This window comes from Peromyscus leucopus, unplaced genomic scaffold (genome assembly GCF_004664715.2).
Source record: "Peromyscus leucopus breed LL Stock unplaced genomic scaffold, UCI_PerLeu_2.1 scaffold_1553, whole genome shotgun sequence".
Taxonomy (NCBI): Eukaryota; Metazoa; Chordata; class Mammalia; order Rodentia; family Cricetidae; genus Peromyscus; species Peromyscus leucopus.
The window spans coordinates 7,525-20,968 of NW_023504725.1; the positions used below are offsets into that span (position 1 = coordinate 7,525).

Below are 13,444 nucleotides of genomic sequence, written 5' to 3' on the forward strand. Positions count from 1 at the left end.
GTGAACTACATGATAACCTTTTATGTTGTATAGTATCAAAGTTAAAAATATTGCCAATTATAGTCATAAAATATCATGGCATAGATTTTAGCGATGCTAAAATGTAAAATAAAGAGTAAGGTCGGCACAGTGGCACTGACCTGCAATCCTACCTACTGGGAGGATTATCAAGTTCAAGGTCATCTTGGGGAATATAGTTTTAAAATATTGTAAAAATATTTGAATAAAAAAATTTTGTGTCTGCACATTAAGTAGAATTCTGTTATTTCTCTTCATTGAAATATTGTGTTTGTTATCAGTAGGAAGACTTATCATTACTGTATCCACCAAACACTGACTGTCAGGTGCTAGAAGCACTTGTCCATCCTCTTGAAGACATGAATTGAAGTATCACAGTAGCACGATGTAAGATAGCTACAGTGTTGAATCTCTATCCTGTGAATGGGGAAATTGAGTTATGGAGCACATAGAAAGCCTAATATATAACATAATATTGCCAATTATAGTCATAAAGTATCATGAATTGTAAGTGGTAGAGATGTCAGTGATGCTAAAATGTGAAATAAAGAGCAAGATAGGCACAGCGGCACTGGCCTGCAATCCTACCTACTGGATAATAATAATATATAACTAGTTTATAACAGCAATTAGAGTAGGATTTAAATCCAAGCTGAGTTAAATCTATTGGGTGTTCTGTTATGCAGACGGGCTACTCTGAGGAAGGATGAAACTTGTGCTAAAGCACTTACCTGAAATGGGACGGCCATGCACTGTATCCCTAGCATATCAAATGAACACTTGAGTAGAAAAATAAGTACATAATAAAATCCCAGTTACTTCTCTTACATTAGAAGGAAATGAAGTTTGCTATCTAGTATTTAGAGTTGAATGTGCCTTCTATGATAATCTGTAATTTCCTAAAATGTCCTCTCAATTTGTAGGACGTCACTCCATTACATGTGTGCCCACAACCACCCAGACGTCGTAAAACTGCTGTTAAGCAAAAAGGCCTTAATAGATGTCCGGGATGATGAAGGCTGCACACCCGTGATTAAGGTAGCTATAGGACAGCAGTTTGGGTATAAATTGGATTAGATCTTGTTCTTGTTTGTTTTTTTGTTGCTGTGATAAAACACTGACCAAAACCAACTTGGAAGAGGAAATGTTTATTTGGCCTACAATTCCACATCACAGTCCAGTCCATCATGAAGGGAAACCAGGGCAGGAGCTCAAATCAGGAACCAGAGTCAGGAACGGAAACAGAGATCATGGGGGGATTGCTGCTTTTCCATGGCTTTTTCCAAGGCTTGCTCAGTTTTCTTATACTACTCTGGACTACCTGCCCAGTTGTGCCACCACCATAGGAAGATGTACCCTCCCACATAAGCCTCAATCAAGAAAATGTTCCACAGACTTTCCCACAGTCCAATCTGATAGAGGTAATTCCTCAAACAAGGATCCCTCTTTCCAGGAGTCTTCAGCCTGTGTCAAGTTAGCAAAACAAATGAACAAGCAACCACCCTCACTACAACAATAACCAACTAGTACTAATGATATACTTCAATATCTAGGTGTTGTGGCATAGACCTGAAATTCTACCACTTGAAAAACTCTGGTGGGGAGATTGAGTTTAGGCAAGCCTGGCGTTCTTAAGAAGACCTGTCTCAAAAACAGAGGGATAATATTCATAACCTAAGCAATTTGTCTGATCTAAGGGTTAATGTTCAATGAAATTTTAGAAATATCTATCTTGACTTTCTTGAACTGAAGATCTCTTTCTTTATACAATATCCACAGGCCACACAGAGGGACAACATGGAGTGTATGTCCATATTACTCTTTGAGGGTGCAGATCCCCACCTGCGTGATTCCAATGGGAACACAGCCCTGCACCACGCTGTTTCAAGGGGCAACAAGTCAACTGTAAGAAAACTTTTGGATTACAAGTCGGACATAGAAGCAAAAACTGAGGTAAATATCATTCAACGACATCCCCAGTATATTTCGAGCAATGACACTCAGATTCACCGATCACATGCCAAAGCTCAAGCAGTGTCAATGAATCTGTTCAGAGTAAAACATTTCTCCAAATATGTTTTTTATTTTCATACGTAGTTTAAAGGAGCACAGCACAGCCTATTTTGTTTTAGAATAGGGCTTAATTTTAAAATCCTTTAAACAGATAAAGGATTTGGGCCTATACACACTTCACACACACACACAAACACACACACTAAAAATAAATTAATTTTAAAGAAAATGTCTGTAGAATAAACAGAGAGTAATTCTCTGTTTAGGGAAGAAATAATTTGGAAAAACAGATTAACCAAGTGCTCCAGAGAGGCCACTCATTGAACAAAGGCACACCAAACCTAGATGCCACATGATGGGGTTGGGGCAATGGAGTCACATCTCCATGGAGCTAAGAAGCTTGGAACCAGTGAGTGTTTGTGGAGAGTTCTTGAGCAGAGGGGTTCTCACAGGCAATGTTGGACAGGGCAATGGTGTGTCAAAAGGAAGAGGCCAGCGGTGTGTGTGTGTCAATGTGCAGCAAGGGATGAAGGAAAATCTGTCCTTTGTGACTGATTGTTTGCAGAATCTGTGATAAATTTTCAGTTGAGAAGCATGTTGATTTATAAAGTGTAATTTTTTTTTACAGTATGGCTTGACACCATTGAAACTTGCATTATTTGAACAACAAGAGGAAATGGCACAATTCTTAATACTGAATGGAGCAAATGAACCTTTGGAGCTTCAGTCATATAGGTAATGTTTCTTCTTGTTTACAATCTTAGTCCTGTTCTTGAGAGTGACAATTCTTTAAGTAAGGAATACTAAAATGATAGGAGGAAGATTGGCTTCAACTCAGAGGCACATAGTGAGTGGGAGCTAGAAAAAGGGACTGTTCCAACTGAAACAAAAGAAGAGTGTGCATCAGGGCTCAGCTTCCCATTTAAAAACAACAGTTCATCATTCAAAATCTGATTTGATTGGTGATTTTCTATTAGTTAAGGAAACCACATTAATGTTGTTTACTTTGAAAAGTTTCACCTTTAATTATTTTTAACAGTGAAATTTGTTATCATTTTAGTATTTTCATTGTTTCTTATATATTTTCCTTTAAAATGTTTATGTTTAACATAGTTTTTGAAAATCATGTTGTCTCTTTGATCACTCACTCTGCTTTAAATGGCTTTTGAACAATCATGAGAGTTAGATGCTATTGCCACATGCCATTCATTTTTTTTTTTGTCCTGTCTGAAATGTCTTGAAACTGTGTTGGTCAGATGTGAATCTGTGAACCCACACTCCTGAAACAGCAGTCATGGTTAGGGACAGTTGTCCACAATGAGTATAAAGAAATAAGAATCAAGGTTGGCTCTGCTGGGGATCCCATCAGCAGTACCTTTGGACATGTTTCTGTAGAGAAGGTTCACACAACTGGGTGAGCCCAACATGGACGCAAGAAAAGCACAGCTATTGCTTCAGAGTTCACGAACTACAAACCCCAGGTACCTAGATCTTAGCCTTAGCCAGGAAGGAAAGGAGACAGAGAGACTGTGCTCCCTTCCCATGAGTTTTGAAACAGGCTGTGACTTTACATTACACGGCAACATTTGGTGATGACTTGGCATCTACTAGCACACAGGTAACAACAACAACAAATACAAGGCCACCTATGGCCTGTCAAACATATGTTGGCTTGTGAGAGTAAAGGCAAGAGCTGCTGTCCTGTTCCACCAAATCCATCTCTTGGGAGAACTGTGGTGGTATTGTATTCCCCAAAATATTGTGCACACTAATAAACTTATCTGGGATCAGAGAAGAGAACAGCCACAACATTAAACATAGAGGATAGGCAGTGGTAGCCCACGTCTTTAATCCTAGCATTCTAGAGGCAGAAATCCATCTGTTCAAGGATACAGCCAAGCATGGTGACTCACGCCTTTAATCCCAGAAAGTGAGCCTTTAATCCCAAGGAGTGATGGCAGAAAGCAGAAAGGTATATAAGGCGTGAGGACCAGAAACTAGAAGCTTTTAGCTGGTTAAGCTTCAGGCTTTCGAGCAGCAGTTCAGCTGAGATCCATTCGGATGAGGACTCAGAGGCTTCCAGTCTGAGGAAACAGAATCAGCTGAGGAATTGGCAAGGTGAGGTGGCTGTGGTTTGTTCTGCTTCTCTGATCTTCCAGCTTTCACCCTAGTAACTGGCCTCAGGTTTGATTTTATTACTAAGGCCTGTTAAGATTCCTGCTACAGAGAACAGAGAAGGGACTGTGTGCTATAGGTCCAGGAGAGGAGGGATGAAGTAGGAGTAATAATTGAACTGGTCATGTACATATGGAACTACAAAATATACTTACTTACTGCCACCATTAGAACAAAGAATGTGGAAGAACCCCCTCTCCCTGTCCCTGTGTGCATGCCTGTGTGGTGGTGGTGATTTAATTGGGGCCTGAGTTTTTCCAAAAGAGAAAAGGTGGAAGGACAGCAGTCACTAATCATAATCAAGTGCTGAAGAATAAATTGAAAGTCATTTGGCTAGGCCTGTTTGCTCATGCCTTTAATTCCAGAACTTGGGAGGCAGGAGACAGAGAGATCTCTGTTATTTCAAGGCCAACATGGTTCATATAGTAGGTGTAAAGTCAGCTGGGCTCCAGAGCGAGATCTTGTTTCAATAAATAAAATGTTATTTGTAAATATCTAATGTAAGGTATCTTAGGGACTCAAAAATAAAGAATTTGGAAAACATGCTAAGTGTTTTTCATACAAACAATAAAATAATGATCGCTTTTAAACATATGTCACAGTGAACACGCATCTTCAGAGAGGGCAAAACACAATAAGAAAAAGCACGTCACGTTCAATCAAGGTAAGATTTGTGTAGTGAACTACTCTATCTGGTCCTGTCAACCCTGAATAAAATAAGTAAGAGTAAGGATTTTAGCTCCCCAAAAGGAGTTAAGGAAATCAAGTATAAATGCGTTTACACGGTTTTCATATTCATTTCCTAGTATTTGGGAAAGTGAGAATTAAGGAATTATTTCTCAGCACTTTTAACTGTGAAAATATATTGTCAAAACGTTGCTTATTTCATTTTAATATTGATCCATGTACTCTTTTTGGATAAATGAGAAGAAAACTTATGAACCTGGCACATGTCCTCCATGTCACATTGTAGTAAATTGGAATGTCGGAAATATGGCTTTTCCTTTTGTTTTTATAACAAAAAATGCCTTGTGTTTTTTAACGCACACAGTTCCATAGTTCAGTACCACTAACATGCAATTGTGCACAAACAAAACTTCAATAATCAATCACTTTCATTAATTAATTTTTTACCTAATGATTTAATTAAAACCATCTGACTTTTTAAATTTCTTTGTAATTTCTCGATTTAGAGAGTTTTCACCTACCCCCGTTTTTTTTTTTTTTTTTTTTTTTTGGTAAACTTCTGTTTTAGGATGGAAGTGTTGTGCTATAGTGAATGTAATAGATTTTAGGAAAACTTGTCAATCCTGACATGTTTTTCTTTTCTTTCCCTTTCCTTCTTTCTTTTCTTTTCTTTTGTTTCTTTTCTTTTTTTTTTGTTTTTGTTGGTTGATGGTTTTAGTTTTCTGGGGTGGTAGGGGTTGAACACAAGGCTTTGTGAGCATTCTAGGCAAGCACCCTACCTATTAACTCTACCTCTAGTACTTTTTCCCTTTAGTTTTTGTTAAATAGATCAGAGTAAGATGATACATCACTTACTTGCTGCAACACATGGTTTCCAGAAAAAAACAGTAGACACAAAAAGAGAGTTGAGAAAATGACATTGTTCTATATTTCAGAGAATTAGCTACTCTTCCATGGAGTCTAGAGAGACTCTGTTGCAATGGAAGGGGCACCCTGCAGTGTTCGTGCATCAGCACCTGTTTCATGCTGTCTTTTATACCTAACTTGCCATTGACAATCACAGTAGGTACTGAATCCAAATGACCTTCTCTTTAGAGGTAAGATGAAGAGAGTAGATATTATTGTAATGCAGACAACATTTTGTATCACTTTAGTATGAAATTTGTCGTTCCTGTTCCTGTCATTTGTGGTGGTGAGGACTAACTGAGGGCTTCTGCCTGATAAGCATAGGCTTACTACTGAGCCACAATCGCAGTCCACTAGTTGGTGGGACAAATGCCCTTCCTAAGTCATGGGGAATGCAAAGAAGATACACTAAGTTTCTCTTAATTTAAACAAGACCAAAAAATGAATGTTTTATTAAAATAAAAGCAAAGTGCAGGTGTACAGTGAGGGCATGAGTGAGTTCATAGTTCATGTATGTAAACATGCACAATGACTCCATGTCAGAAGATGACCACGGAATCTGCTGTTCCAGCCCCACAGGTGCTTCTCTGCTGCCCTCTCACCTGAGGCAGAGCTCAGGATGCATTACTACCAAGGGAGGGATCTTTCCAGTCATTCTTTTCAGGAGAGAAGATGGATGTTTTCATGGGCATCCTTCAAGCTGCACATAAGGCTGGGAACATAACTAGAGCTGAGGAGCTTCTTCTCTCAGAGGGTTGAGGAGAGTAAGGATGTCCTCACTCATGCTGTTCCATGAAGATCTTTGTCCATCTTCTGTTTCTTTCTGTGAGGTTTCATTATGATACAAAGGACAGTAGCCAACATCTAGTCCTAGTGGTAGGAATTTGCATTCTAACATGAACAGTTCCAACTAAAAAGCTGAACATGATACTTTGTTTTCCTGAAGAAAAAGTATGTATAGGCTCATAGATATTTTTCCCTTTTTGGCTCTCTATTTTGTTTGTTGTTTTATTTTTGAAACACAGTCTCACTGTTACATTCTGGCTGTCCTGGAAGTCATAAGGATCTACCTGCCTTTGCCTCTCAATTGCTGGGATTAAAGTTGGGTGCCACCACACGCAGTCTAGACATTTTTTCTAGTATCATTAGCCCAAGTCAAATAGGAACCCCAAGAAGCTATTTTGTGACACAGTCAATTGGTGATACTTTTACTGTTAAGGATGCTGCTCCCCATCAGTCTGAGAGAGCTCATTAAGATCATCACAGTTGTGTATGGGTGTGTATTTTTAGGTATTATGCTTGATGAATTTATGTCTTCTTTGATGTGAAATATACAGAAAATGGAAGAATTCTACCTGAAGTAATTGCCTAGAGATGAATATTTTCTTTTTTTTTTTTTTCGAAACAGGGTTTCTCTGTGTAGCTTTGCGCCTTTCCTGGAACTCACTTGGTAGCCCAGGCTGGCCTCGAACTCACAGAGATGAATATTTTCTCTATTATAATCTCTAGATTGGTCTTGAAGAAATTGATGCTAACAATAAGTCTACTCATTTTTATATGCTATATTTTTCTAGAGTTGTAATAAAATGCATTTTGTTTTTATTTTTAGAAATACATTATAGTACTGACCCAGGGCCTCTCTGCAGGTAAGGTTTAACAATACACTAATCCTAGGGAAATTCAAAAATAACTAAGTTATTTCTTGGATGTACTCTCAGATAGACACAATTTTATATACTGAATTTTTGCTTTGTGTTACAGTACCCACAGTATTATCACTATATTTTAGACTAAAAAGTTGTTCTTTTTAGTTCATATGGACATGAGGTTTATACTCAACCAGCATTTCCCAAGTAGCAAGTCTGTGTATTAGAAAACGAGGCTCCTTGTGTTATCCATACACACTGATGTCCATTTGATGCCCCTTACCTTTTCAAAACCTTTCTGAAATCAGCTTTTGAACTAGACCTTCATTAGGAGGTCTAGTTTGAGGCCTTTATCTTTTCTGAGAGCTTACAGAATTGGGGATCATTCTGAGATTTCAGAAAGTATTACAGGGAGCCCTCAAATTACTTTCCTCTTTGGCTGGGGAGGAACTAGTGTCTTCCTTCATGTGTGTGTGTGTGTGTGTGTGTGTGTGTGTGTGTGTGTGTCTGTGCATCTATGTGTGTTTTTGTTGGGCTAATTTTTGTGGACTAAATTCTTCCTTTCTTTCACATGAGACTAAGTTGTAAGGAAAGTGTCACCAAATAATTAACTGCTTGAAAGACAAATTAAAAGGTGTGGGTAAATCTCAAATGCAATGTATATTAGGAAATCAAGCGACAAATAATTCAAAGAATTTGGTAAATGTTTTTATATGGATATTAAAATATCACTTTTTAAAATATGCCACAGTGGAGAAAGACCATCACAACCGTTAAAATCAATACTGAAGACATCTGTTCCAATCCATTCAGGTAAGATTGAAGGTGAATAATCCACTGCTATTACTCTAATTGCAAAAAAAAAAATGCTTTGTTCTTTCAAAGAAGGAACTAAGGATATGAAATATAAATGTAGTTATATCCTTTTTGAATATGCCTTTAATGTTTTGGAATTCAGAATTATTTAAGTAATAGTTTATGAGAAATTTCAAATCTCAAATTATATCATCTGAAACATGTTTATTTAACATGAGTCTCTGATGCATGTAGTATCTTTATATAAATAAAAAGGTTTCTAAGCTGGGCAGTGGTGGCGCAAGCCTTTAATCCAAGCACTCAGGAGGCAGAGCCAGGCGGATCTATGTGAGTTCAAGGCCAGCCTGGTCTACAGAGCAAGATCCAGGACAGGCACCAAAACTACACAGAGATACCCTGTCTCAAACAAACAAACAAACAAACAAACAAACAAACAAACAAGATTTCTAACCTAGTCTGCAGTATGTGTTATCTATAGTGATGTGACAGCCAGTTGACATGTTATAAAATGGATTTTTCTTTCATTTTTTTATAATAAATACACTGTATTTATGTTACATATGTTATATACATCAGGGTCAATAAAATGTGATCATGTAAAAAGAAAACACAAAATACAGTATTCAGTTACTTTCATTAAGTTTTTTGGGACTAAATATAACTTTTTCTGTTTTTTTCCTTCCTATAATTTCTCAATTTCGACATATTAGACAATTCACATATGGTTTTATATTTATCTTTAATTAGCTTCCATTTAATGTAAATATATCTTGCCATAAGAAATAATAGGCTTATCAATAACTTTTTAAACCATGAATGGATTTTGAGTTCTAGACATAGGGCTGGGGATCCAACACTACCATTAGAAGCATTCTAGGCTGGTGCTCTCCCTATTGGCTACACTGCCAACACCTCTTCCCTTTAGTTTTGTCAGTTAGTGTAGTATATGGTGCATCTTGGTTTTTATGCTACAAGACATAATTTCCAGGAAAATTTGCCAGAGTGGGAGGAAGGCTGAGAAAAGAACACTGTTCTGTAGTAGACGGCACTGACTGGTCCATTAAGTCTGGATGAGATTCTAAGAGTGGGAGAAACACTACAGGGTTTGGGCTTTCAGCAACTGTCACCATGGATACTTCCACACCTGCCTTGCCTTGGGAAAGCACAGCAACAAGTGAACAGTGTAGAGGAATCGGAATGACCCTCTTCACATAAGTGGTGAGGTAAAAAGAGTCAGTATTATTGTAATGTGGGTGAGTTTCTTCATTATTTCAGCATTGGAATTTTCTTTGTGGTGAAGAGGGTTGATGCAGGCCTCCCACATGCCAAGCATAGGCTCTACCATAGAGCCACAATCTCAGCACATTTGTTGGTGGGACAAATGCTCTGCCTCAGCCATGGGCAATGCCAAGGTGTTTACACTCCAGTTTTACATACTGTAACTGAAAAAAAGAAATAAGAATTGTTTTTATTCCTTTGTAGAGGGCAAACTGTTAGCATAGAGTGAAAGCTTGACTCACTAGAAGGTTTAAATGTGGAAACAAATAAAATTGTTTCCTCATAGAAGGAGTTTGGTAATGTTCCTTCTGTTTCTATTATGTGGAACAATTTAGAGAGTATTGGTATTAACTCTTCTTTGAAAATCTGGTAGAATTCTGTGCTGAAACCATCTGGTCCTGGGCTTTTTTTTGGTTGGGAGACTTTTAATGACTGTTTCTATTTCCTTAGGGGTTATTGGACTATTTAAATAGTTTATCTGGTCTTGTTTTAATTTAGGTATGTGGTACCTATCCAGAAAATTGTTCATTTCTTTTAGGTCTTGCAGTTTTGTGGAGTAGAGGTTTTTGAAATATGACCTGATAATTCTCTGGATTTCCTCAATGTCTGTTGTTATATCCCCCCTTTCATTTCTGATTTTGTTGATTTGGATTCTCTCCCTCTGTCTTTTGGTTAGTTTGGATAAGGGCTTGTCTATCTTGTTGATTTTCTCAAAGAACCAACTCTGTTTCATTAATTTTTTGTATTATTCTCTTAGTTTCTATTTTATTAATTTCACCTCTCACTTTGATAATTTCATGGCGTCTATTCTTCCTGGGAGACTGTGAGGTTCTACTCCCTTGGAATTGCTGCTCTGGCCCCACGTTTCTTCTATGCTTCTCTTCCTGGAGGTAGAGTCCAGGTGCATAACTACTGCAGAGGTCTTTCCAATGGCTCTTACCATGGAAGGCGATAGCAGCTGAGAGTGAACTTCTTTGCACTGAACATGAGCAAGAGACCAGAGCAAGAACCCAGAGGCTTCAGCATCCTCCTCGGAAGCAATTGAGGAGAGTATACACACTGACCTCTGTGTGTATATGTTTGGCCACACTGGCAGCTGGAAATTCTTTGCAAAGGTCTTTGTCCTTGGTCTGTTTGTGTTTCTTATGTTCGGCTGTGCTGCAAAGAGCAGTCACTGTAGACTGAGCTTCCTTGTGTCTGGAATTTTCATCTTCAATGGAACAAGTTCAACTGAATCCTTGAAAAACCTCTTTTCACTTCTATACAGGATGTGTGTACTCACTAACAGTTCTCCTAGCACCACTAGTCCAGAGACTAATCCAGCAGCAGCAACACTGTGCTATCCCTTTAACACTTCAGTTTGTGATGTTGTTTCTGGTTAAGATGCCAGTTTCTCTGTCAGATAGTACTCAAGGTCAAAGGAATTTCACACAACAATTTATTTTAAGTAGTAACTTTTGATAAATTCATCTTCTGTATTTGAATATACAAGGAAGTGGGAATTAAGAGTTCTCCATGTATTTATTGTTTATAAATCAATATCCACTTTAAAGGGTATCCAGAATTGATGTCAAGTAGTAATAAAATATTGGACTTGACATTTAGTACCCATATTTTCTGCAGTTGCTTTTACTATATTTTGCCTTTTTCTTTTGCAGTTACTGGAAGAGTTAAAGAAAGACATCCACTGTGGTAAGAGAGTCTGCATTTTAAAATACACTGAGTAATTAGAGAATATAAAATTCAGAAACTGTAACCATGTTTTCCTCTATGTAAGATAATTTCAGCTTCTTTATTTTTTGTTAACCAAAGCTGAATAATTATTTGTGGAGCACACAATACTGAAATGACTGATTATACCTCTGATACAGTATGAAATGCTGTTAATAAGCCATGGCTAGGGAAATGATTCAGTGGATAAGGTGCTTACTGTGCATATGTGAAATGGGAGTTTGGATGCCCAGAATCCACATGAGGCCTGATGGTCTTGTGTGCATCTATAATCCTGGGGAGCTCATGGTGAGAATGGAGGTAGAGACAGAGAATCCCCTGAAGTTTCATGGATACCTAGCCTGGGGTTTGCATTTGTTAACGAGAGACCCAGCCACAAAAATAAGGTTGAAGGTGAGTGTCAACCCTCATGTGTTTATTCCAGTCACCACACCAGCACACTGGCATGTATGTACCTGAAATCACACATACATACAAATACCCTGCATATCACATGCCATGCACATATATGTAACAATATTAATTTGCAGGGCATTAATTTGGTTCACTGTTACATTTGGGTGAGGTGTCTGCTGGAGAGAGTGTGATTAAACGGGCAAGGTTCAAGACTCTCCCAGGCTTTGCTGAAGATCGCCTCAGAGTGGCCTTATTGATATGCTTCTGTATAGCAGGTTAATAGTCCCCTCAATGAGTTCCACAACTGGGGTGAAGCCCAAGGGATGTGTCAGGTAGGAAAAAAAAATTGGTTGCCCAGGAACTTATAAACCATAAGTCCTGAAATGTGGAGATCTTCAGTGTAGTTTGGATGGAGTAGAGCTGAGGGGACATTGTTACTCTCCACTGCCTCATAAAGACTAAGCATTAAACAGAAACACTTGTAGAATATAAGAATAATCCTGTGACAGTTTCATAATATGCTTGTGAACAGACTATCAAAAAGCAATTCAAAGCACCAAAAATGTGGTGACGTCTGAACTGGTTGGCAGCTGGGTGCTTCAAGATAGAGTATACTTCACTTTCTACCAAACCAATTTCTTTGGAGAGAGCATGACACACAATGATATGCCTAAAATGCCTAAAAATTTTCTTGACAGAGAAGGGGCCATGGTGCTTTAGGGGTAGGGAAGAAGAATGAAATAAGAACTTTAAATGCTTTGAGCAACAACAAGAAAGTCATCAGTTACTGCAAACATCAGAAAAAAAGTGTGTGGAAAAACCACCATCCTCCCTCTAGTGTTTCTAGATGTGTGTGTGTGTGTCTGTGTGTACGTTTTGCATATGTCTGTGTGCACACATGAAGAGAAGAGGAGGATATTGGCTTCTTGTGTCATTCTCTCACTTACCCACTTGACATAAGGTCTCTGACTGAACCTGGAGCAGCTCTAGTAGCCAACAAGCCCAAATGATACCCTGTCTCTTCCACCCACAGACTGGGTTACAAGTGCATGTGTCCATGCCCAGCTTTTTATGTGGTTGATGATCATTCAAACTCAGTTTGTTGTGTGTGGGCATCAAGCACTCTTATTGACTGTGGCCTCTACCAGGCCACTGACTGTTTTGATTTTGATTTTTAAATAGATGTAAGAGTGAGTCTTCACTGAATGTTTTATAGATTGAGTTAAGTTGAAATTCACAAAAGCAACACAAAACTGTAAAATTCGGGTGTATGTTGAAATACGTAATGCAAAAATGCTGCTTAATATGCAGGTAACCAATCTTTCAATAGAGTCAGTCAAAGGACCAAATCCACCCATTATTGCTTGTTTTTATCTTAAAGGCTCCCTGTAAAACCTGATCCTCTCACACCTGTCCCAGAGGATAATGGAACTCCATCTCTTCCTATGGTAAAGTGATCCTTTGTGAAATTCATTTTCTTATGAATGTTGTCAAAATGCAGTAGTAGTCTACCTCCCTCAGTTTTGTATGAAAATTTGGCCAGAGAAAAATATTTTGTTGGTGTGAACCATCACTTGATAACTTGTAAGTGAGCAATAAGTCCTTGTAGGTAGTGGTGACCCAATAAAGGAATGGACTGGAAAGACAGTGATAAGAAGACAAAGGTCAGTCCTCACGGATTGATTAGATGTTTCATGTTTGACCAAGGATGTTGTGCAGAAATAAATACACCTTAGAGTGATTTTAAAACACGACTGTGGTAACACACATGCATACAT

The 13,444-nt window shown here is 38.2% G+C and overlaps 1 protein-coding gene across 1 annotated transcript; it reads left to right on the plus strand.

The window, feature by feature from the left end:
* Positions 1-345: 345 nt before the first annotated feature.
* On the plus strand, positions 346-13,402 carry LOC114689181 (ankyrin repeat domain-containing protein 7-like). The gene is made up of 8 exons (XM_037201828.1): positions 346-1,056; positions 1,798-1,971; positions 2,660-2,766; positions 4,809-4,870; positions 7,409-7,445; positions 8,197-8,258; positions 11,198-11,231; positions 13,048-13,402. Exons 1-8 carry the CDS (start codon positions 958-960, stop codon positions 13,121-13,123), a joined length of 651 nt encoding a protein of 216 aa, XP_037057723.1. The 5' UTR covers positions 346-957; the 3' UTR covers positions 13,124-13,402.
* Positions 13,403-13,444: the final 42 nt, after the last annotated feature.